Source organism: Pipra filicauda, unplaced genomic scaffold, assembly GCF_003945595.2.
Source record: "Pipra filicauda isolate LSUMZ 115617 unplaced genomic scaffold, ASM394559v2 scaffold32_size4067784_pilon, whole genome shotgun sequence".
Lineage (NCBI taxonomy): Eukaryota > Metazoa > Chordata > Aves > Passeriformes > Pipridae > Pipra > Pipra filicauda.
In genome coordinates this window covers 485,288-512,140 of record NW_024104454.1, presented here as the reverse complement: position 1 = coordinate 512,140, position 26,853 = coordinate 485,288, and the positions used below count along the sequence as shown (strand labels likewise).

Below are 26,853 nucleotides of genomic sequence, written 5' to 3'. Positions count from 1 at the left end.
GTTCTTGTAATTGTTTTCTAGAACCAGTAACTAGCCTATCTGGACATCAGAAACATACTCAATGGTCATGATACAGAGCAGTACTGAAGAAACTGGAAATGTAGGGGGTTAGCCCAGACTGTCAATGTAACCTGTTCTGTATGCCAAGGCTGTGATTGAGTTCTTAGAATAGTAGAATATCTCTAGTTTGAAGGCACCTATAAAGATCATTGAGTCCTACTCCCTGCTCTTCGCAGGACTTCTAAAACTGAGCCATATGACTAAGAGCATTTTCCAGATACTCCCTGAGCTCTATCAAGCTTGCTGCTCTGACCACGTCCTTGGAGAGCCTGTTCTGATGACTGACCACCCTCTGGATGAAGAACCTTTCTTTATTGTCCAATCTGAACTTTCCCTGTCACAGCTTCATTCCATTTCCTCATGTCCTACAGCTGGTCATCAGAGAGAAAAGATCAGCCCTTTTGAGAAAGATGTAGACTGTGAGGAGGGAACCCCTCAGCCCTCTCTTCTCCAAGCTGAACAAGTCAGGAGACTTCAGTTCTTCACAGGTCTGTCTTCAGATCAGTCCTATCTAATCCTTTCATTAACAACTTTATGATACACACAAATAAAGAAACGAGATATCTGTGTGATATAAAGTTCTAGAGTTCTGTTTGGGCAAAATGACAGAACAGTCTAAGAAGAGGAGTCAGGAAAAGACATAATCTGGAGGCCATATCAAAACAAGATGAAACTGAATACCATGAAATGCAGTGATGGACTAATATTAAGCTTTTCTGTTATAAAGAGGGAATTACACAGGACCCATAAAAATGTCAGTAAAGTACATTAATGGAACTACGTACAGAAATCACAATTATGCTAACCTGTCTTCAGAGTCAGGTTGAATAAACACTACAGAAAACACTGGTGAGAGGAGTGGAAAGAAAGTCATATCAGAGGAGAAGAAGGTGGCAAGATTGAGGGGCAGGTGCTTGCTTGGAATGTCATGCGTGAGAAGTTCTGCAAGGAGATGCTGAGCAGGGTCTGTGGTGGATGCTGCACCTGGCAGGCACAGGCACGAGCATGACGATGTCCACGCACAGACCTTCCAGATTTAATCCCAGGTCTTCCTCATCATTCCTTTACTTCATTCCACCAGCCCAGCTCAACATAGGGCAGAGGTGGCTGGTTTCTGGTTGCTTCCCCATAAGCCCTCACTGATAAGAACAATTTGAAAAATTTAACAATATTGAGTCACATATAATGTAAACAAACAGTACTAGACAGTCAGATCCTTGGAGAATTCAATCACAATAACAATCCAGCCAGTTTTGCTTTCAAAATGATTCCTCTTCCCTTCTAAAAAAGATTTGCTTTTCATGTGTTTCTTTTTCCTTCAATCAACTAACCAATCATTATAAACATGGATGTTGACTTACTGTGCTTCTTGGTGTGGGACTTTGGGGTATGATCTTGCAATTTTTTTGCATCTGAAGAGTCTGCAGAGAAGGAAAATGAAGTCTATTTGTAAATTTGATTAAAGGCTTTCCATTGACTAGCAGGTTGAAAGAAATAAAACCACAAAAAAGAACAAATATCTCTTTTAAAGATAATCACTTTTCGGAAGGTAATCTAAGTGAGGAGGGAGAGTTTTGTTTTCTTTACTATATGTTAATCAGCACACTTCTCAAAGAGACCATTGATGAATAAAGAATGAATGCAGAGGTAAACATTTGGCTTTTGAAACCTAAATTTGATTAACAAATACCTCACCTCATGTTATGTGTGAGAGAGAGAAAAATAAGATGATCACATCTATAAAAGGAATCCTGAATTGTCCCATTATGTCTTAGACTTTGCAGAAGCACGTATCTTTGGGGGCTTATTTGCTTCTGAAGAGATGATCTAATGTGAAATGTATGTGCTGGTACCAATGCACAGAACACCTACCTGACTAAAACATAATGAACTGGCAAAGCATTGTTGTTTGGGGGGGCAAGGTGGGGGAAAGGGGCTGCGCTAGTAGGAGTTTTTGGCAGCTGGACGTGCATATATTTTTCTGTGGCTCAGAGCCATAGAAACAAGCCATTTCTCATCAATGGTACTTTATCACCTGCAGCCAGCCAGAGGAGGAGTAGGGTTTCTGGCACAAGTATTTCTTCAGAAATGAAAAAAAGAGTTCCGCCTGTTCATGACTGTAACCTACCTCACAGTCTGCACGTTCAACCCTCCCGCCCTCAAACCACCACAGCCTGGCTCTGCTCTTGTTCTTAATGAATAGCTTTCATCTGATTGCTCTAAGTCTCACAAAATCTGTGGGATAGTCCTGAGAGGGAGCCCCTTCTGTGTTTGGTTTTCAGAATACTTTGTCCCTGAATCCCATAAAGCAAAGCTTAAGGTCCCACGCATGTTTTCCCAGCTTCTATGAATGCACAATTATCATACTTTTCATGGAAACCAGGCATTTGCATGGGAAAATGACTCACAGGAAATATTTATTTGCATAGAAACTTGTCAGATCTGCACAAGCTACTGCAATAACTGCATGTGAAAAGGTAGATGCAAAGTTATTCACACACTTGCTTTATTCATACATAACTGGAAACATCAACTGAACAAGTCCGTGGGGATAAGCCTAACCTCTGCTATTCTAAGCCTGATAAATTACTGTCCTTGACCCCCAAGCAGCAAACGTGCTCTGAGTCATTTTGCCTTTCCATTCTCAAAGAGCAGGAACTAACCCGAACCTCACTCAGCTTGGAAGGGGGTGTGGTGTGGGGGAAGTAAAATGAAGCTTATTTCACTGCCTTTCCTCAGATTATGATTCCCCTGATGTTATTAAAAGCCTGTGGGAATTCCAGGTAAGGACTGCAGAACCCAGTTCTTTATTTGCCCTCATATAAATCCTTCTCATTTTAAAATCTCACAATTCGCGTGCAAATGTTTGTTATGCTCTACTTAGCTGGAGATTTATTCTTGGAAGTTCAGTTGCCTTCTGCCTACCCGGTGATTTATTCTGGATTTCAGCTGTGTAAATAGCCACCTGCTTTGCCACAGCTCCTACATGGAGACTGGTTTCAATCATGCCATGTTAGGAGACTGGGGCCTGACAGATGAAAAGAGTTATGATGCAGTTTCAACAAAGCTGTCTTGCAAAACTTTTGACAAAAGGTTACACATTATTTGCATATGATTCGGGAATGAGCTATTTTTTTACGGGATACACAAATTTAGTTTTTACAGGAGGCTGTGCCCTTGGCGTGCCACCCTAGCTCTAGGCTTAAGCAGTCAGCGGATAAACACACCATGCCAGGATCTGGGCAAGTCCCCAGCCATGTCAGAGAGCTCTGACATCCTAGTAACCATCTTATGAGAGTGGGTGGAGACGACAGAGAAAGCAAACAGAGTGTTTGGTTGGGGTTTTTTTTAAGGTTTGGTGGTTTTCTTCTTCTGGTCAAGTTTTCTCTCTTCTCTCTCTTGCTTTTCTTTCATATCCTCCTGGGACTTCTACTACTTTCTCCCTCAGATCTCTTTGCTTAACAGCCTCCTAAGAAGAACCTGCCTTCCCCCCCCCCGCTTTCTTGCTCCCCTGTTATCTCTGCTCTACTCTTTTCCCACTGCCTTACTCTCTCACCTCCATCCCTGGTGCCTGCCCCCAGCACAGGGCCCACAGAGTGCCCCGACACACGTGACCAGAGTGGACTTTCACCAGGCACTACAGCAAATGGGTTTGCTCTTTCTTGCTCTTTAGCAAGTAGAGTGCAACTCTCCCTCATGGAAGTGAGGAGGTGTTCGGTGACCATCCTGCCATCAGCTGAGACAGGCTCCAGTGGGAGGCCTTTGTGCTGGTGCAGTTGGGCAGAGGGCTTGGTGCCTGCCCTATGGCTTCCCTGGGCCAACCCAAAGCTTGGCCCCAAACCCAGCTACCTACTCAGCATGAGTCACTGGCTCACTAGAGAAACACAGCCACTTCTGGGGAGGAATACGGCCCTTGTTTGCCCGTACCCTACTATACCACGGAAAAGTGTAGTGTAGCTGGAATATCTCGTCTCTCTGACAGCAACATCTGCCCCTTTGACTCAGATACTTTAAAAGATATGTGGAGATTACAGACTATTTTATCATCTTTGTCTTGACATAGAGAAGAGAGAAACATTTCTTTAAAGCAAGCTATTGTAATAATGACAGCTAATAAATCTGTCAGAATCAGCATTGCTTGGTTTAAAATCACTGGAGGCTCAGACTCAATCCTGCAGCAGAAGACCACAGAGACTATTACATGTTGGTAGCTCTGAGACAAGTGACAAACAATTAAAAATATAATTACAAGTTCCTTACCAGAAGATTGGTGACTAGGTGTCATCATGGAAATCTGAGCACGACAGAATGTTTTACTGTCCAATAACTCTGGGAATTAAAAAGAAGACATTTAAACTAATAGCCTCAGACAACAACAAAACCATCTCAGAAATGCATGAAGTGATGTTAGTTACCTACTGTGCTACCATAGCCACTGTCATACAGATAATTCTCTTCTTTCCAGGACACCATTAATGACGGATCTGAAAGTAAAGGACCAAAAGGAAAATCAGATCACTAAAAGGACATTTTTTAACATAAATATTAAGCATTGAGGGAATTAGGAATTTGAAAAAAAAAAAAAAGCTGTCAAGGGAACCAAGAAGTGAAGGGGCTATGCACAAAATCATTTCCTTTCGCTCAAATTATGGATGGGGTTTTGCATATTTAGGCAAATGTATTTACACAAAGCACCGACTTTTAGAAATAATGTAATATCCTCTTCCTTTTCCTGACTAATTTATACCTGGCCTTGAAGGACATTTCCTGTGCCAGATCAACTTTAATTCTACCCAATCCAGTCCTGAATTCTCAGTCCCTCATAATTATGACAGTGCGTTGGTGCCATAGAGATGAAAGTGTTCTCAAATATCTACTAAAACAGAAGGATGCTTATGATGAGCATTTATTTCTGTAATGGTAGAACTCGAAAGTCGTCTCTGAAACAGAGCTTCATGCTTAAGCACATAGTGAGAAACATCAAAGCCTCATCCTAGATGAAGGACCATTTTATTCCAGGCACATCAAGTCCCTTCCTTAACCTAAAAAACACCTTAATGATTAAAGGGCAATAGTCTTTAGTGACCTTCTGGTCATATGGATCAATATAAGCAAAAATATTGTCTTTATGATCTGTATGTTGATCTGGAAATTACTCTCTTCACAGTTCATTTTTGAGGTCAGAAGTCTTAAAAATCTCCTTTTCTTTTGAAACCAGGTCAGAAAGGATGAGATATAAAGTTCAGATCTAGGTTACACCTAATTTTTCTCATGTTCATATAAATGAAATCAAAAAAACAAAAATGAGTTATAGCTAAATCATTGTGTTTGGCTGAGTTACCACTTATGACATAGGAATTTTGCAGGCATGCTAACTAATAGCTGCATGTTTGGGCACCCAGGGCTTGCGTTCCTACAATAGCACACACCCTTTGCTTGCTTAGACACCTGATCTGCCTAATGTTGCCTCTGAAAACAGTCCTTACCTAGCCAGAACACTGGGAGACAGCTTTCCTTCCCATTTTGGCCTCTTTCAGTGCCCATATCTTTGCAGCTGTGATGGTTTATTAGAATGAGGAAGGCTTCCCCTCAAAATCACCAGCCCCGTCCCTACTGGCTCAAAAGGAGTATGTTTCCCAGCAGCCCGATCCAGAGTTCCTGCTCCTCTCCATGCAGAAACTAAACCCACTCCCACCGCCTGTGATCAGCATCACCAGAGCCCCACCATGCCACTCCTGATTTGGCATATCTAGGAGAACCATATATCAGTTAGTCCTTTCCAGGATGTGCAGCTGAGGTACTTTGCCCTGCACTATGTACCTCTAGTAGTAGGAGGAAGTCATATTATAGTAAGATCTCGTAAATCAGGACTCAGAGGATTACTGGAGTTACCTCTATGACAAGCAGCAAGGCTGCTGCATGAGCATCACCCATACTATGCAGGCACAGGCAAGGAGTGGATTGCAGATTACAAAGCTTGCCTGCTGCAAGGAGAAGGTGAATGGTGTCCCTGGCTGGGGAGGCTGGGCTCCTACAGGTTAGTTGAATAAACTGGCTGACAGTATTTGTCGGAGACGCCACATGCAACAGATGTGTACTTGTTCTGCCAGCAGATATTAAAACGTGGCTCCTGAATGCACCCACATACAGAGAGGCTGGGACTAGAGGGATAGAGAACGTTTGGATATGGACAGGCAAGGAAAGACAGTGCTCTGGCAAAGGAACCAGGAAAATAATCGTGCCTGAAGAGGACAGTTGAACCAAGCTGAAGTTCTTTCTTCAGTGAAACAAAGTCCTGTGAGCAAAGGGATCTAGCAATGAAGACACTAGAAAAAGAGACTTCAGTTTCCTTGAAACATATGAAGAAATTGAAATGTAATGGGTTTTTTTCTCTCCAAGTTGTTAGGTTGGGAAATTTCCTAGCATTTCAGACATTAAAGGAACTTAATAACAAAATATTTTTTCTCTCCTTTTTTTTTTTAACTGGACATATTGTTAAAATAGTTGTCTTGAAATCTGAATGAATGAAGCATAGAATGAAGTCCTCTACAAAGCTGCATTCATTGAGCACCACTAATGATTTCAACTCTGACCATTAGTGTAGACTGCTGATACTGCAGGAAAAGTGACCATGTGCATGTGGTGTTACCCAAAACTTCAGAAGCAGATACTGACTAACATTTGTGTTACTTCTTTAATTCTGCATGATACACTTTCCATTTTATTTAATGCCATTTTGATATCTCTCTCTTGGAATGAACAGTTTCCCCTTTTTGTAACCATCAAAAGACAAGTTACCCAACTGTCACTCACCTGTTTGCTCTGTCTTCACAATGACATTATGAGATTGGTACATATCACTACCACACTGGCCTGCAAGAAAGCATAGATAAAACCTATGAGAATGAGCACAGAAGAATCAAAGGTATTAGCTACAAGCAGCAACTTCCACAACTAGCCAGAGGGCTAGTTTTGGAGCAGGAAACATACCCTTTCCTCTTGGTCCATCAGAATTCTGGCTTAAGTCCTATCTTAAAATTTAACATTATAGTAATTATAGAGCTATAAGCAGAATAGCAAACACAGCAACTATGATTTGCCAGGTAGGTCTCTGGGGAATGTGAGTGGCTTCTGAAGATCTCAGAATTCAGAGCACTGTACATGTGTCTCTGTCTAATATCTATTTACCATTCCATTTTAGGTGTTGAAGGTTGCTGTAAAGCAGTTGTCCTGCTGTCCCAGCTGCCTGAGTGAATTCCTGCAGGCTCATACTACACAGATGCTCCCCGTTGATATCAAACTCCTGGAAAGGTATGCAGTTGGCATCCAGTTGGTTGGTATCAAGGAGATGCTGCAGCCATTCCCAGACTTGAAACTTAGTCCAGTACTGAGGGTGTATTTCATGCCACTGGGTTCCATAGAAGCTACTGGATACTGGAAAAGAGAATAGATATTTACAGTCTCTGTCAACATAATAGTCATCAACAATATGTCATCAACAATAAAGATCTATGGCCAATTGCCTTGGAAGTCCACAGATATAGACACTTTTCTCAGTCCTTAACACTGACTCAGTAGCTACTGCTGGAGAAGATGTTGGGGGGGGGGGGTTGCCTCAGTTTTCCAGTTGAAAACTGATAATTATTTCATTACATATCTCTTCACTGACTTAATTTTCAGGAATGAATTTAGTAGTGTTGGCTAAATGCACCAAAATTCTTTGATGGGAGACACCTTACAGAAGTACTGTTGAAAAGGGATGTGTGAGCCAGTAATTTTAGTGTATGAGAAAGTGATGGAAAAGCCTTGCAAAATTCTCATAATGTGACATGGAGACTTTCTTTGAATAAGAACTTTGTAGGGATTGAATACGAATTGTGGGATTCAATCAAAGAAAGTTAAAAGCTAAGGCTCTCTCATCTTGCTCCACAGTAAAAGCCTGTCAGTGTGGGCCACAGCTTCATGACTGACTTGGCATTCAGATGAATGCCAAGTAAGGTAAGGTGGTTTCTGAATGTAGTTATAAAACTCATTTTTAGTTATGGAAGCTGCCTAATTTTCTTGTTGTAATGAATCTTTTCTTGTTGATCTTTCAAACTGTTCTCAGTCATATGTCATTGCACGACAATAATTTACATGTGCAAATGAAAGAAATTGTAATCGGGATAGGATAATTACGTAAGATAAGAGCAAAGGCAGGACTGCTTTGGTCTGACCTCACAGAGTTCAGTGCAATTTATTTCTTGGGAAAGAAGGGCAATGGAGTATGCCAGGTAGAGGTAATGGTGTGATAAAATGTTCACAAGTGGACAAACAGTTTAAGATTGATGAGAGATTACAGAAGGAGGAAAGACTGCCATGGCCTAGCTCTGCAGTAGTCCCACTTCAGGATATGGCACCAGTCTTTACTAGTCTGCCCTAGAAGAAGATTAACCACACAGCTGTGAGAAATATTAACAACACTGTAGATATTGTTAGAGGACCACAAGCAACAGAGTTGGCACATTTTAGGAAATCGCCTTCCCCCAGGTGCCACTAGACCACGGGTCTCTTCAGTTGACATACAGGACACAATGCTAGTTTTCAGAGAGCATAGTTACTTAGGTTTCTTTATCAATATTAGCCAACAAGGCCTGTGTCAGTAACTTAGAGAATTTGCAGGACTGTTTCTCATCCTCCTGTTGAAGGCTTTGAGGAATGAGTGTGGAAATTATAAGAGCGTGGTATGTCAGCTTTGATGAAGCTGTCAAATATCCCCCAAAAAAGGAGGTTAATGTGTATTCTTATCACTTCAGAAGGGTAAAGTAATTTCAGAGGCCATTAGAATCCTAATGTAAATGAAGATATTTTAGTGAGAGGAAAAAGCAGCTAGGTAAAAGTAAGTGAAGTCGTGAATTACTGTGCAGTCTGGTCTGAGATTAGATGTCCCTGTGCCTCCAAAACTTAAGTGAATCCTGAGAAGTTTCACATTGGAAATTTGAAAATAGACCCCCACCATTTCCCTTCACAAAATCCTGTGCAAAGTGAAAGTCAGCCAGGACTTTTTTTCTGCATGACTCTGTTACAAACATATCAGCACATTTATTAAGTACATGTTGATGTATTCCTGTGTATCTAGAAATTGCACACAAAAAAGAATAAGACTTTAATTGAGTGAGAACTTTCATTGTAAGTTCTGTTGCAGTATTATTTGGATTAGAAGGACAACAGCATTGTGTGTTTTTCTGCTTAGATTTTAAGGTTTACCTGTCCACTGAACAATTAAAAGAATTTTAAAATTATATCAAGTACTATACATATATAGAGAGAGAGGTTTATATATATATTTTTATATTGAGAGAATACATATGAATACATTTTTATAGACACAGACATATAATCAGAAAACAGTAAGAGGAAAAAAAATATCTCAAGTCACAAGCTATCTAGCGCTCTAATGCCAGTCTAATTAGAAAGTTATCTAGTACTTTGAGTGGAAAAAAGCAAATGCAGTAAATCAGCAAAACGAATATTCTCCTGGAAAGCCAGAGAGGTGATTAGCATTGAAGAGTAATGCAGGTTCAGAGGAGGTGGAAGAGGTAAAGTAAGAGAGAAAGAATTCTGAATTGAGAAAAGAGAACTTTTGGCACTTTCAACTCAATTTAATTTTAAGAAAAAGAACCAGTAAGGAAATTAACAATAAACTGGTCTGGTTTGCAAGTTCAGTTTTTTACTAAGAAAATAACAAATGGAAATTTTTGTTACCGGGAGTGAAACTCCAGTGGATTAGTACTACTGAATATAGTACTTGTACATGCTTAAAGGTGTAGCAGTCCCTTTCCCCTGGCTCCCCATAAAGAACATGGCTCAGAGTGGCTGAATTGCTCCTACCATTGCATGTGGAATATCCGTCTGTCCAGGAAGGCTGCTGGTGGAGTAGATTACTGCTGGAATTGATACTCATTCTGCCAGCTCCTTCCAAAATCATGATCTGTAAGTGAACCGAACAGCTTGCTTAGTGAGCGGTGCCTAGTCCAAGAGGCAAATGGCAAAAAAAAAAAAAAAATCCTCTGAAGGTGAAGTAAAGAGGCCAATTCCATTTGTAGAAGATACAACTGAAATCAAGAACATGTTGACACAACCCCTTTTCTACTGCCACAGAATCTTCTTATGATAAACATTACCATGATTAATTTGCATATGCAAGAAGCAAGTTTCTACAGCTGCCCATCCATAAATGAATAATCTGTAATCAGAAAAGAAACCGAATGAAAAGACAAGGCTCCTGACAGAGCAATACATGAAAACTGCCGAGCTTTGAGATATGAAATACCAAATTGTTTTACTTTTTTTTCATTTTCAAAGAGAAATGTGATTTAAACACGCTTTTCTTTTTTCTTTTCTTTTTTTTTTTTTTTTTTAGGAGAGAGAAAAGACTTTTCAATAACTTCAAATTCCTACAGTCAACTACAAGCCATGCTCAGAAAATCCTTCGCACAGAAGGATGCACATAATAATGCTATAGGGAGGTAGCATTATAGGGAATATCTTGTCAGTTTCTTATCTGATCTGTGTCAGCAGCATCTATAACACTTCTTCGTAACAAATATTCCAGATCATACATTTCAGATCACCAAAAAAAATTAGACAGTCAGAGCTCTTAGAAAAGAGACAGCCATTGTTATAACAGAACTGATATTTTGGAGTGACACCACCCCCGAGATATCATTCCTTCTTTTAAGAGTCACAAACTGTCTTTACCATGTATCTTAGCATTAGCACCATGAGAAAAATTGTCCTTTATTTTTTTATACTTGAAAACCCCCTACTTGTATGATATTTCAGAAAATGTCACGTACTTATCACATGCTTAATCATTCCGGTGAAAGTATACAAAATTCCCCAATAACGGGTATTTTATGTGATCTTTCAGTGGTTTAAAGTTGCAAATTTTAAAAATATACATTATAACCATAGACATTATTTGAGATGGAGATAGTAATTTGTTAAAGATTATAAAGGCTTTAGATTGAAATTGTTATATGAATAAAAACACTCGCACACACACAAACAACAAAACCAAACCATTGTTCAAAAATATTCTAGGTCGAAAGCCACAAAGTCCATAAAAACAAAACATTAGACATCAGGATGGCATGTGCTCACAACTGGATTTCACCTTGGAATTAAAAAGATTATGAAATACAAAATGGACTTGTGAAGGTTAAAGTCACTAGTCATGGCTGTTTATCCACTGAGGCTAATGAAAAAACTTCCATTGAGAGCGCAGCCTGACCCCCTACGAGATCATGCCAGCTTTTTGGTAGAAAAAAAGGAGACAATAAAAACACTTACAGCCTTGGTTTTAAGGAAACAGCCGGAAAACAACCTGGGTTGGTATTTTGCTCTATCATTTCAAATAAATCACGTAACTTAAAAGTTACAAGTATCTCTTTCTTCCCTCCCATTTCTCTACCCCTCTATATATTTAGAACAGGAGAGGGAGAGAGAGAGGTTACTGACAACTGCTTAAAAAGCGAAAGCCTTAGGAAGTTTATCACAGGGAATGGTGCATATCAGTCAGTACATTTATGCAAATTAGAAGACATTTTTTAGCCCTGTGTAAAGACCTCACTTAGTTTGTGAAGAGAAAGGTGTAAGGAAGGATTTTAATTTAATATAGCGATTATAAAGATGTTCAGCATAAAACGTGTATATAAATTATATACTTGATGTGTAAGAACTTTTAGGAAATAATGCATGTTTGACAGCCAATACATACACTTCTGAGGTTGTACAGATTGATGATGTATCAGGTTATTTCTTTAACTTTGGTTTTAATCATTAAAGATTATTAGGTATGAATGAATGAAGTATTAATGAACAAGACCTTATTACAGTATCAAATAGAGGTAAGCTAAAATACCAGCTATTCTGGGAAAACTATAAAACTTGAAGATTAACAAAACACACTTAGGAACCCAGTTTGGTAAATTCCTTTCTTTTTAAAAAATTATAATTTGCACTTAATGTTCAGTTTAAATCTATTAATCCGAAGTCATATTTACAGAAACCATCTCAGAATTTCAAGTATTGTGTTATGTAGTTTTGTATTCTGCAACTTCTGCGGTTTCTGGAATTCTACACAGTTTTCATAAGTGTTACTTTTGCAAACACAAATGTGTCTGAGAAAATGTGTGCATATGAAACGAAGTTATTTCTGTGTTCAAGCTCCTGTGCAATTTTGCCCTGAAAATTCAGTTCAGGTAAACTCTCATTTTTCCTTCTTCATAACTAATCAGGTGAATTTCCAAAACAAAAGATCCTATGACAGTTTGACTTGGCAACTGAAGCTATGGATAGTTAAAAATTAAATCATGTGTCTTGCATAGTTTTTTCACCACAGCAGTAACTAAAACCAATGCACATTAGAGATCTGAATAGAATCACTCTGACAGCTTTTCTCCTAGATTTGTGTTTCAGTTATTTTTCTTTAAAAAGTTCTCTCTCTGTCACAGTCTAGCAGACAGTTGCTTTTCACAGTATCATAAACATCATTAGTAGTATTATCAGATAATGTGTATGGAACTTTCCCTAAAATTTAATCAATCAACACATCCCATCTTTGGAAGCTATATAAGTTATCTCAATCAGAATAACTTTCAGTATCACCTGTAGGAACAATTATGTATGAGAGAGAGAATTTGGAATATGACATTAATCATAGAAACAGGACTGGATTTAGCTTTAACCCAAACTTTGTTCTGTGTATTACTCAAGGAACAGGTGTTTTAGTGTCTTGAAAACTGTCAAGTCACCTTCTTTATCTTAATGCAAGGGTGTTGCTTATTTGGAAGTCAGGAGGTGTATAAAGTCCTACTAATATAACTTCCACGCCTTTGCTTGGAACCATACAGCATTATGCTCAAAAATATGTATCAAAACTAAACTGTGATTTTCTTCATGTCATCCTGTATATGACTTTATTTGCTAAAAGTTCACGGAAGATTTTTGCTTATATCAGTGTCGCATCCCATACTTGGAAAGATTTTGAGTCAGGATATTGGAAGCAGTGCGTTCTTCATTACTTTAGGGCCAAATGCTCAATTCTCTCTGGTGTACAGACAAACCTGGTTAAAGGGTGTGAAACCTCAAGGGGAAGGACATATAAGATGTTCAGTTTTCTTTTAATTATATTCCATGTATCAAAGTGAATGGTGGAACTAATGAAGCCTTGTTTCCTATGAATGTGTATCTTGTGGTTGGAGTCTCTAGTGTCTAGTAAGATGTGAGTGCTGATTGAAGTTTTTCCCACGGTTGGGGCATTCATAATATCTCATTGTCTCAAAGGAGTGAGCTCCAGCGTCACTCTTTCTTTCAGATCAAGTATTAGTGGATTTTCCTTCTGTACTTGGCAGCCAGTTTTCATTAATCCTGTAAAAACTTCGTATCTCTGGGACTTCTACCCCCATATCAAATTTAATTAAAATTGGCAATGAAACTCAAAGATTGTTACAGGCCAAATGCAAAAGCCAAAACACAGACTGAATAACCACAAATGCCTCATTTCCTCAGGAAACCATGCTAAAAAGGGGTTCTAGCTGAGCTGAGATTTTGGAAAACAATTTGAAGATCTTGAGGTATGTCCCTCTGCTAAGACATGGTACATTATAAATGAAAGCACATGTACATACATGTGTATACTCACATGTATTTTTATACACATACATACACACATACTCCTCTATGTCTGTGCCTTTCAGGTGACTGTACACACATCTCCATTCTGTTTCACTGAAGAGGAGCTGTCTCTGGAGTATAATCTTATAATGCCACTAGAAACACTGCACAGATACGAGAAGAAGCAAATAACACTTTACTCAACCAGCACAGTTCTGCGTTGGCTTTCAGCAAAATTCTTTCTAGAGTCATTCCTATTCGAAGGGATGAATCCATTTTAAAAAAATAATCTTTCACCTGTATTCAGTATATCAGGTGGTACTCAAAGGCTAAACCCTGAAGGCTTCTCTTAGTGAAAGCTCTCACTGGAGTCTGAAGAAGTGTTGGCCAAGTCACAACTCACAACCAGCAACTTGGCAGTAACAGGAGGTCATTTGCTCTGCTCTTCTTGCCTTCCTTGACCACCCGACCACTCTGAGTAAATAGCAGTAATGGAAAGAGCAAGGAGCCATGGTCTGCCCATGGAGTAAATCCAGCATTGCAGAAAAACATATTTACAGATCCTTGAACCTTGAACACTGTATAGTGTGCTCTATGCAAATTATTTTATTGCACTACAGGTGTGCTCTGAAAATAAGTGACTCTGATAGCCATTTCCACATTCAACCCAATAAGTCTTAACATCCATATAATGGGTTTCTCCTTTCTTTGAACCACAATCTATCAAGAACAGCTCCTATTAAATGACAGGAAAATTCTGAACACAGAATGAAAAGCAAATAAGCAGTACAGAGAAAGTGAATTAATCCTAAAGTAGTAAAACCAGAGTGATTGTTCTAATATCGATTTGTATAGTTGCTTATGTCATGACTCTGAAATGAATTAAGGGAGCGAGGAGGGGGGAGCCTGTAGAGGAAGTGGCCTGAAGTCCTCTCGTTTCTAAAGCCATGCACTCTATGCAAAACATAAAAATTATGTCTAGGGCAAAATTGACTGAAACTGCTAAGCCATGACTCCACCTGTAAGCTATGCAAAGTCTGAGAGTGACTTCTAGCTGAGACAAGCTCAGTGCAGCTCCTCCTGGCGTGTCCAAAAGGGTGGATCTCTTTTGGCGTATTTACCTATGGGATTCTTCCCCATTTTTACCCTTTTACCATCATGGCTGAACTTCAAATGTAGATTTCACCTGGGCCTGTTTTCTTTGAAGTGTGTTATGTACACAGTGAAGACACAATCCCTGCTTTTCAGGGTTTGGAGTTTATGGAACAAGTATCTACAGAGTATGTTAAATATTTTAGATCATTACTACACCTTGGATTACAGTCAAAGACTTAAACAGTAATCTAAAATAAGTAATACCAAGTGATAATTGCAACTGCAGAGTAACAAAATCTGGATTTTTAATACTTCTCTTGAAAAATGAAAAGATAGCTAAGTGGGCAGAATTTTCAAGACATCGGAAACAAAGGACGTGTAAAACACAGCACGTGGACTTGTTTTACACATGCGGCTACTTTGGAAACATAAAAGCATTGTACTTTTAACATATATGATCAATTAGCTGCTTTGCATTCCAACCACCTATTTTACATCTCTGGTGGTGGTAAGGGCAAAATGAATATATGAATGTTGAAAGCCTGTTTGCATTTTAGTGTGAGCTTCTGTAGTGGGTCTTCTGTTATCTACTGTTATGGGTTTTCTTTTTCCCTTTCACTTAATGTGCATTACTGCCAAGGCTTCAAGGCCTTAGTCTTAGCCAGTGTGCCTATACATACAGTTATGGCTGACCCAAAAAATTGCCCTATGATCTTTATCTGTCTGATTTGCAAAGGTCTCAGGTTCATCCTTGGTGTCTGTGCCAAACTCCCAGATAAGATATCATCCTCGCCACAGCTCAGTTTCAGATATGAAACTTTTCTGCAGTGTGCTAGCATCTCTTCTGGCCACATAGATCCACATGTAGCCATTACATACTGCTTTGTTTCCATACCTTTGGTTTAGTGGCTATAAAGCAGAGAGAAGCTCAAAAGAAACAATTTTTCTGCAGGTGGATTTGCAGGGATTTGCTTCACAACAAAAAGCTCAACTTTGAACCACTTTGCTACGACCTTCAAAGCACCATTCAGATGACAGCACATACAGTTTGCCCTATTTGATGATAACCTCAAGACTCACCACTAATAGAATTGCAAAAGCTTAGAGAGCTTTGAAGAAAGTTCATACAAAGAAACACTCTGATCACATTTAATATTTGTTGTAAAACATGCCAAGCATTTGATGCATTTCATTTTTAGTCCATCACATGTACCTTTGGGCCATAGTACTGAAATGTGTTTACTGAATCCCACTATGAGTGTGAAATTCAAGGAATTATAAGAAAATTTTCTAAATAATCTCCAATATTGCTTTTATTCAGGATTCCGTTTTGGGGCTTTGGGGCCAATCTTTTTCACTTCTACACCTCTCTGAAGTGCACATTCCTATGCTTCTGTATTTTTGGTGTATACAACTGTGGTTCATATGCATAAACCCACCTCTGCATGTGCAAAACTGACTCTTGGTGAGCTTTCAGAGACTACATTGAGACCTAGATCATTTAGTGTTGTGGGCTTTTGGAAAGGAAGAGTTTGGTTTATTCTTTTGTTTTCTTTGAACCTTGTATATTAAATGTATACATGAAGGTAAACTGAAAGACCAGAGAAAGGAAGATAAATAGAAAAGGAGTGTTTAACATTTACCTACATTACAGATAGGATCATGATAAACAAAATCAAATAAAGCTTGATTGGAATATTTTATTACTGAAGATATTATTTTCATGATGCACTACAAGGCAACTGTTGTAAGAGATATGTGGTGGTTGTTTTAACATGTTCATATGGAAGCTTCTAAATCTTGCATATATATTTTAACTAAAGAGAACCTTGGGTAGAAAAGTTAGGATCTAGATCTGTATCTGAGCTATCCCTCTGCTCCAGGGTTTGGGTTTGGTTCTTATCTCTCTTTTAACGATGTAATTTAAAGACAAAACCGTAGTTCAGCTTCCTTTTTGAGAGAGAACAAAGTTCACTTTATGAATGAAAAAAAAAATTACTTGATGATATACAAAGTCTCATAGGTTGTTTTTTTCGCTGACCCTTTTTTCCCCAATAATCTTCATATGAACTGACTTCAATTTTCAAGGCATTCATTAGTCAAATGAAAATGAAAGGGAGACTTTTAAAAGAGAGGGGGTTTGTTTGTTTGTTTGTTTTTCTAAACCAAAAGCAAACAGACTCAAGGCATAGATGTGTCTGACAGTGCTAACTACCAAAGGTTTGTACTTTTGCAAATTTTACCCATAGTCATGTTACCTTGGCACAGAAAACAGTGAAATGGAACCTGTCACTTAACAAGGATCCAGTGTTGCAGATCCATGCATTCTCGTCACACCACAGACTAGATGTGTGTCTTCTTGCCATGCCACTAGTTTTTGAATATGAAAAAAGCAGGATCATAATTTATTTTACTGTCAAAAACCTCATTCTCCTTTTGCAGCAGTTCTGTGCACAGATCTGTACAATATAATAAAATTGCTAGCCATAGAGTTAAGGCAAAAGTGTGTCAAGAAAAGGTTTTATTTCTTGTGATAGATGTTCGGTCATATTTGCAATAATGTATTATCAGAATTTTTGGAACAAGTAGATAGATTCACTAAAAACTGGCCGAAAAAAAGCAGGCTGTTTTCTTTTTATATTTTTCAGAGTTGGCACTGCTGTCATTACTGTCTGTACCATCTCAGCAAGTTCAGGATAATTTGGGTCAACCATTTTTTCCTGAATATTTAGAAGTCATTTGTCATAGATTCATCAGGCTAGCCTCAGGGATACAGAGTCTTGGAAACACAATAATGGGAAAAGCTCCCTTTGCTCTTTATTCTTCTTTCAGCACTTAACACCACACCTCATGGAACAACTCCACACCTCCTTTCATGTCCTTCCTATCTCTCTGGTACATCCTTCCTCTAAGCAGGAGCCAGCTCATCTCCCTAATCTCCTTTTGCTAAACATCTCTCTTTTGCTTATAATACACTAAATATACAAATGGCCAAAAAGCACTCTAGATGGCCCTTTAACTTGATGAGCCACACGTCTGTAATTACGCATGAACCTCATCAGCTAACAAAATATTACCATCATGTTCTAACACCTTCTCCTTCTCCCTTGGCTCTGGTTCCCCCACCACTTCCCTCTACCTTCCACGACAGCTTCTCTTTGCATTGCTTTAAAGACTAACAGCATATTGAGGGAACTGTTTTCCATACTGCTAATATAGCCTGTGTGACTGTTCAGTTGTTAGTGAATAATGACAATAATAACAATAATAATTGTGCTTGTATTCATGTTTGGCTCTCATTAGATGCTGAATCGTTGCTGACATAACAGCTACTCAGATACGTGCTGCTGCAGCAGCCAGTATTTCATGTGGAAGTTTATTTTAACCACTATCACCACTAGCACTTCCCTTTTGTTATGGGGCTGGTCTGGTTTTCAACAGTAACAACCACTAATTTGCCACTTTAAAAATAAAAAAAGGGTTGTTTTTTTTTCTTTTACTTTTTGTAAACTCTGTTTCATCTATGTTGTTTTAATAAAGGGCATCTGCCTGGAAACTGCAGAGTTCCTTTTTGGGGCTGGTTTCTGAGTGAGAACATAGGATGGAGACCCAAAATAGGGAAGTGTCTTGGGGAATGTGTAAATTTTCCCATTGGAATTACCACTTTTTACATGAATTGATTCATTCAATCAACAAACCAATTGTGTTTTTTTATTAACATGAGGGTCACAGCACAAATTAACTGGGATGGAGAAGCTGGAAATTAAGCATAAAGCATTTTATCCTAATTTAGGTAGCTTCCTGGGAATCTAACCCAGTCAATAGCAGTGTTTATATCTTATTACAACCCAGTGACTAACCACAATCCGATCACATTCTTTTGCTGACACAATAGCAAAAACATATTTCAAAGAGGAGATGTAGCACAGTGCTCCATCCAGGATGCTTGCTTGCCCTGCATTCCTCTCCAAACTACCAAATCCCAAGGTGGGCATCTGCTTGCAAAGGAAGGTGTCCCTAGGAAAGCTGTTAGTGAAATAGCTCAATGGAGCTCACTGAGCCTGTTTCAGAAAGCTGCTGTGAGACCATTACTTTGACTGCCATTCAGCTTTGTGTGTTTGTGTGGTATTAGTAAACATTTACTTGGAGCCCAGCTGTATCCATGTGGTTTCTTTATATTGTGTTTGTTATGAAAAGAATAAGAGCTGTCTGCTTTACTGCTGGGTTTAGCAGCAGGCTCACTTGCCCTGCATGCACAGGACTTTTGAGGAAGCCCCGTACCTCCCAGAGCCACATGGCACTGAGGCAGTACTTAACATATATGCTGTGGCTCATTTATGCTCCCTGACTTCAACCAGAAAACGGGGGAATGAATTTTCCTTGCTCTGCAGCCACCTTCTACAGGTAAGTCAAGAAGCTATGGGAAATGATGTCTCCCCACTTCTGTAAAAGCTAAGAATACCTTCCTTGTCTCCCTCTGGCCTGTGGTTAGAGGAGCAACACTTCCGTGGTGTTGCTCCTTCTCACCTGGCACAGCAAGAGCTGCCCATCCTGTTTCCATTGATTTCCCCAGTGGTTGCATTAAACAACACAATGGAGTATTTATGTGTCAGTGTTAGGAGCAGGTTATTAAGTAAAACCCACCGTAAATAGAGCCGTTAATTCAGTTGCTGGCATGGCTCTCTGTTATCTTCTCAATACCTCCCAGAGGGTATTAGTCTTACCCTTTCGTTTGAGTTGGCAGCAGAGTTATTTTTTTGCACCTGCTGCTCTACTCTGATAACAACACAGGTCAGCTTTGATTTGTTGGAATATAAACAAAAAAAGCAAAGCCTGGCATCTGCCTCAACAGCCGGGGCCGGTTTGACGATAGAGCTTTTCCCACTGGGTTTTGCACAAATGTGCTCTTTCAATTCTTATGTGAACTCTCTCCTGCTTCGTAAATAGTCCTTTGCTACAGGATAGCCTGATGTCAGAAAAGAGCTCAGCTTTGCCATCAACAGAAACCTCAACCGGTCAAAGTAACACACTGTTCTAAGACTGAAGTCAGAAAAGTTATACAAAACACATAAAGAAAAATCAGACACAGTGGTTCCAAAATTACCAGGAAAAAGCTGCAAATTAAGTGTAAACCATAAAGGAACTTTCTTGAGAGAGAAAAAAACCCTGAAGGATTGGGAAGGTTTGCTTTCCTGTATGGGAAAGCACTCCAACTCTCACTCTACTATTTTACAAGAAAAAAAAATTGAGTCTATGAGAAGTGCGTACTCAGCTGGGAACTGAGCTACTTTTAAGTTCTTCTGAAACTGCTGTAAGAGTACCTATGATGATGGACAAACCCCTAAAATACTGACAGCCATAGAGCAGAGAAGGAAGAGTCCACATAGACAGAAAAGGCAGTAAATAGCACAAAGGATAGAAATTAAGGAAATATGTCCATATTGCAAATAGTAAAATTGAGGCACAGAGCTGAAATTATTCACTTAAGTCATATAACAAGTCAACAGAGAAGTCAGTCCAACTCATATCTTCCAGCTCAAGCTCCATTGCTATCCATTGCATCATGTTTCCAGCAAATCTTTCAACATGCAGATGAGTTAGGTTGAATGTGGTTTTTTTGAGGACAGGTAGAAGGTATTAAGTAAGGGAAAGAATTCTCTACAAAAAAAGAGACCTGTTCAGACTGAAACCAAGATTCTTCTATGCATCACGGCTATTATGTGACTAGTAGAGATTTGAATGATAAGTTAGCCATACAATTAAATCTGCACTTGAAGTATGAAATCAAAAAAGCTGCCCTTGACCTATGTATGACCCTGAAAATGAGCTAGAAACTCCTAAGTAGAGCTGGCTGAAATTCAAAATGTCTGTTCTGTGGAACTGTAGGTATTCCAAGAGGTTTTTCCTTCCTTTTTTTTTTTTTTCTTCTCTTTTAATCACAACGAAAGGAATTTTAAAAAGAAAGTTCCCCGGCAACTGGGAATCAACTGACATGTAAAAACCTATATTCAAATTGTCCAAGGATCAAAAGTGCAGCTCAGCCTGTTATGTAGAGTTATTTGTAAAAGATAGAAAATGTGAAACATCGAGCTACAGTGTTGCTGCAAAAAGGCAGTAATGTTACCACAGAGCAGCTGCGTTGGAAGCAATAAACTTGCCTAATATGGCTGTTGTGTACCAGGGTCACCAGGGAACCCTCTGTAGAGCCCAGCCATGGTAATCCTGAAATGCAGGCAGGCTCTGCAGACTACCAGGTCTGACTGCCTCAAACACCTTGGATGTGAAGTTGGCGATCCTGTTGCTCCTCTTTCACTGAACACTGGTATTCCTTTTCTTCCCCCTTATTTCTTTTATTTCTCCTTTTTAAATTATTTTTCTTTTTTTTTTCTCTCTCTTTTGTTTTTGCCTTTTATTTAGTCAGACTGGCTGACCTGGACAAAGAAGTTTCTCTCAATACAATCACAAGCCTGTAATCAGTAAAACAGACCAGTAAAACAGACAAAAAATATCATCTCCAATTATCTATCTTCGGCACAGGAGTGCCAGGTCTTACAGAAACTGCAGAGTTTGTGACTGATCTCCAGGATGGGGGCTGGAGGAGTCAGAAATAGGAAAAAAACCCTTGCTTCCTTCAGTTTTATTCTTCAGTTCCCTTGTACAGGTATGTATTCAGTCTTTAAAATAACTGGAACAGATTTCAAGAACGAAACCAATAAAAATGGTTTGGGACTATTTCAAGCAGCTATTTTCCTCAAAAAGAGATTTATTACCATGGAATTATACCTATTTTAACAATGTTCTCGGAAGGGAGTGTTAGCAAAGATCCTTATAACAGCTATTTTCAGGTGCTGGGGATTTTTTTTCTTCTTTTCTTTTTGCCTTTAATGATTAAATCTTCATTAGATTTTTAATATTGAACACGTGTCTTAGCATAAGGAAGGCTGATGCCTTGGTCCTGCTCCTTGTAGTCCGGGGTTTGGGGAAGGGCAGCCCAGGCACACCAGCTCTCAGGCCATGCACATGTTCCTGCCAAAGGAAACCTACTGTGGCACAGGGCAAAAGCTGCAGGCATGGAAGTTGCAGGCAGCTCAGTGTAGGACTCTTGGCATGAACAGCCCCTCACTCAGTGCAAGACAATCATAGTCACTCATCCATACCTACTGACAAAATACACATGGATGCCAAATTCCATTAGCTTTGCATTTTAAAGGATTAAATCAGGAGCTATGCAGATTAGCAAACAAAATTGGTTGAAACTGGAGAAAATATTTGAACTCCTATTTTAAAAAGTATGGTAAGAAAGCCTGTACAGGAGATAAGGGATGTGCAAGTCTTAAGAGGAGCATCTGAGGAAATTGGGGTTGTTTAGGCGGGAGAAAAGGACGCTTATGGGAGACCTTATCACTCTCTGCAACTCCATGAAAGGAAGTTGCAGCAAGGCAGGGGTCACTCTCTTTTCTCAGGTGACAAGTGACAGGATGAGAGGAAATGGCCTCAAATTGCACCAGGAAGGTTTAAATTGGATATTAAGAAATAGGCTGACGAGAGAAGTGGCGGGGTCTCCATGCCTGGAGGTATTTAAAAGACATGTAGATATGGCACTTAAGGACTTGGTTTAGTGTTGGACTCAGCAGTGCTGGGCTAATGGCTGGAACTCAATGATCTTAGTGATCTTTTCCAGCCTAAATGATTCTATGATTCTACTTGGTGGAGGCTGCTTGTGTGAGTGTTGCATATTGGACTCAGCTACAAGCAGACTAAGAAAATTTACTGGATTGACTCTTATCCAAAAATATTTAATGATTTGAGATTTTAAAGAAGGCAAAGAAGTTTCTATCTGTTGTTTCAAAGGATTACAGCTCCCTCGTTAAAAGTCTTAGAGAAGGTAAGGATATGTCACTAAATGGAGGAAAAACTATATCTTTTTCATTTTATTCATTCCACTTTTGATAAGTCTGTACAGATATCTTACTCATCACCTATTAATTCAGTCTTCTAGAACTTTTTCATCTTCCTCTACCAGGGCAGGTGCCTGGGAATATTAAGAGTCTTTTTTGTAAGTACTATGTTAGATCTCACTGGAAAAGGGATGAGAACGGCATCCTGAATGTGTCAGAATTTGACTCCTTGATAAAGCCCCTCCAATCTGTGAGACAATTGCTTAACCAAACATACTTTAAAAGTACATCATCAAGATGCAGGCTTCTAAACTGTTGTGTAATAATAATTATATGTTACAGTAAAAATCATTAAGAAAGTTTGGGGGTAATCATCATATCACAAACTTAGTCTGATTCCTGACCATAACATCTTGGGCAATTTTACACGGATTCTTTAACTATATAGCAATAAAAATTAGTTCCCGTCTCACTGCTAAATGAAAGAAATCCCAGAACAGTTTTAAAAAAACCAAAACCAATTCTTCTTATGATGGCACCAGTAATTTGGAAAATAGAACATATTTTTACACATAGTTGCTTAATCCTTACAGACTTGTAGGGGTTCTGGCTACATCTAATTGTGAGCTGAGAAAATACTTCAAACATTTATGTCTGTATCCTTCCTCCCTATAGGCAGGAACTTTTATTCTATGTGTTTAAGTAGAATTACTTTCTTTGCACTGCCACAAAGCAATTCTCTTTTATTACCCCATCTTATTGATATATAACCAGTGATTACTCAGCTCCAACTAGCTGTTTTGTCAACTAGTTCCCATACTCTTTCCTGTGAAGCACATTTCACAAGATCAGCAGAGGAATAGGTAATGATAACCATGTGCAATGTCAGCTTTTGGAAAGGGAGCCTTTGAGGGTTCTTCGTCAGAGGGAGACATGCAAAATGCCAAGTGGCAGTTGATTGCTCCACTGGCTACATGACTCCACGTTTACTCATTCTTGCCCATCTGTAGACAAATGACCAACAAATGCCCCAAGTATTTTAGGCATTCTGTGAGGGATTTGGTGCAAACTACATCCCCAGTAGAGCTTAAAGGAGCTCTCATACTAAGACTGCTGATGACTTCCACGGAAACAAAATTAATTCTTACTTTTTCATATAACAGCTGTGAGAACAAATCCTTCTTTGCTTAGCCTTTCGATCAGGAGCGTTACTCATTAATTTCACCATTGCCGAGTTTGTAATGTTACCTTTTCTTGAAAACTTGCTGAAATGCTTCCTTGGTTCATCAGGGGCCAAAATACATGTAAAGCTGCAAGTGTGCTGAAGGCAGGGACAGAGAGAGAGAAGCAGATGTTTGTGGTTCAGGATCTGGAAGCGCCCTTGAACACTGGGCTGGCTGAGCAGCTGAAGCCAGAGCACTTTTCTGAAAATGGTGTTAAGCTTCACCATTGTTCACAAGGCGCTAATTAGGAAGAAAAATTCATGAGTTTATGGTTGAAATTCAATAGTAATGAAGCTGTGAGATTGGACAGAGACTTCACTAAACATCACAAATTAGGCAAGCAACAAAAATAGTGTTTCTGTTCATTTCCTCATGTATGGCAAAGCCTTTATATTTGGTTCTACCACATCCTAACATTGTGTGTCATTAGCGATGACAAATGACAACTAAGTTTGTGACCCTTTTCTTTTTACATGCTGTTTGCTGCAGGAATGCCCAGACCTCAACCAGAATACCTACTTTACAACTTAGGAAGAAACTGATGAGAAAGAGAGCCTTGAAATACCACAGAAAACCCTATAAAGAATGGGCACATTGCCCTCAGAATAAGAAGGGGGCATTCATCTCTATCTGTTTCTTGTTCTCAGCACACTGACCAATTTTTAAGTCAGACAGGTATGTCCTGTAGCACCCACTTTCCAACCTGTCTCTCCGCACACTAGGTCACATCTCCAGTTCATGGAGATGGTGTTCATAGTATTGCAGAAAGAGCTCGGGCACTTTTGTGGGGATTGAATCTGAACAAGTAAATAGCAACAGAAAGCATGTGATTGTAGACTCCACAGAACAGATCCAGGCTACGTTGCAGTCAGTGAAAAGTTTCCATACTTATAAAGAGCATGTAAGGGGTGAACAAGGAAGGAAAGGTAAGCACTCATTCTGGAAAGGTGTCATGGCTCATGGGCAGTTCTCTGAGTTCACTGAATCAATAAAATCTTTAATCCTCTTCTGTGGGAATTGTACATAAATACACACTTCTTCACAGGTATAGAATTCCAACCTCAAAGGGGGTTTTGGTGCAAATTGCTGTGGGACAAGCAACCTGCTAGCATGTCAATCCTGTCTGAACATAGACGCACCTACAGAAATCCTTCCTTTTTTCCTCTCTAATCTCTCTTAATCTATGTTTCTGGATGATTTTTCTTTTTTAGTTTGATCTCTCTCCATTGCAATTTGCTACCTTGCACCTCCCAGACAGAACAAGTACGGATGTTAATAAAATTCACTGGGAATGACAAAAAATCGAGAAAGTTCAATGGGAGCCAAATTAATTTTTTCTTTATCCAACTTTCCTATTGTCTGTTTCCACCACTGCTGAAAATCCACAACACCCTGAGTAATATGAAATTACTATGGCAATACCACAGCATATTCTCTCGGGTGACAGGAGTGTAATAATAACCCACGTTAAACAGACCACATTCTATTACCTGATCTTGCCACAACTGGGGTAATATATGGTTGTCACTCTATACATTGCTGTGAAAGGCTACCCAGTTTGTGCCGGGGCAAACAAAGCATTATTCTCCTCTGATACTAGAGCATTTAGTAGTATGACTTGGGAAAAATATACTTTTTTACCATCCTTTACAAATTACATTTTGAGCGGAAAATAATGGAAAAACTAAGTTTGTGACAAGGAAACATCAACTCCACTAATGATAACCTCACCTCTGCATGTAAGACCAGTGCTCAAAGAGGAGAAGGGTGTTTGGAGGATTGTGGCTCTAATAAAGCCTTGAGCACACTTCATAAACCCCTGAACTGGAATTCCCAGTATATTGATTCATAATATCTCTGTTTAACACTGCTGTTCCTACAGACTCCGTCCAGTCCTGACATCCAAATTTCACAGCAGATGTTGAAAAACTAGAGGAGAACATTGAAGTGATTAAAGGATGGAAAAGGATGAACCAGGTCGAGATCCTAGAGGGTTTTAACGTACTGTAAGTTTCTCATGAGAGAAGCCTTTGGAGCTTAGGCTACCACAGCTATCAAAGACTAGGCTAAGAAAAGACTTGTCCCCAGCTATCTATACAAGGAACAGAAATTTGTCAGCCAGGGGCATTTCACACTAACCATGAAAAGACAACAAAATCAGATGGCTGAATGTTAAAGCTAGCCCATGTCAGACTGAAAATGAGGTAAAATATTTTTAGAGGAATCGTACTTAATTTCCAGGACACTTAAAAAAGTTCTGGTGAATTTCCCACCATTGGACTTCTACTTTTTTTTATTCAGGATTGGAAGTTTTCTACATGATAAGCTCTACTTCAAGTCATGTAATTATCTCTGAAAAAATCTGGCAAGTTCGATGTTGTTATTGCAACAATCACTTGGTTTTGAAAATTGCAAGGGCCAGGAATTAAACTGTCATTGGGATATTTACAAGAGAAACACCTTAATCCTGTTGTTTTTCGAGTTTTGATTGCAACTGTTTTCTTTAGTTTCTGCATTTGCACTAAATATAAAACTACTATATTTTCCAGTTCTGGTATTTGCTACAGTGAAAAATAGATGTCAGGAAACTGGCTTAAACTGCTACCTACAAATTTGTTATCAAAACAAAACTTAAAGGAGTGCATTTTTTTAATTTCACTGTAATTTTCACAAATTACAGGAAACACTGGTGCAAGTTAGATATGTTTAACAAAGTGTCAGGTGAGAGAAGTACAAATAAAACCACTAAATGAAACTTTTACTTCAAGGTTCATTTCTGTCATTATGAACTTGTTTAATTGTCTAAAGAATAGGAAAGATAGGAAAGACAGGATAGTTGGATGTACTTTAGAGGCAAATATGACATATATTTTTAGATTAAGTAATCCAAAAGCACATTACTGATATAATTCAATAAC

The 26,853-nt window shown here is 39.0% G+C and overlaps 1 protein-coding gene across 1 annotated transcript in view; it reads right to left on the bottom strand.

Annotated features, from left to right (window-relative positions):
- Window positions 1–26,853, bottom strand: part of EHF (ETS homologous factor) — a 45,384-nt gene that overhangs the window by 3,857 nt on the left and 14,674 nt on the right. The window contains exons 2-7 of the mRNA XM_039383912.1: window positions 9,931–10,030; window positions 7,249–7,494; window positions 6,874–6,933; window positions 4,476–4,544; window positions 4,321–4,389; window positions 1,422–1,481 (exon numbers count right to left, since the gene is read on the bottom strand). Coding sequence (XP_039239846.1) covers window positions 1,422–1,481; window positions 4,321–4,389; window positions 4,476–4,544; window positions 6,874–6,933; window positions 7,249–7,494; window positions 9,931–10,027 — 601 coding nt within the window. The 5' untranslated portion in view covers window positions 10,028–10,030. The remainder of the gene's footprint in view (window positions 1–1,421; window positions 1,482–4,320; window positions 4,390–4,475; window positions 4,545–6,873; window positions 6,934–7,248; window positions 7,495–9,930; window positions 10,031–26,853) is intronic.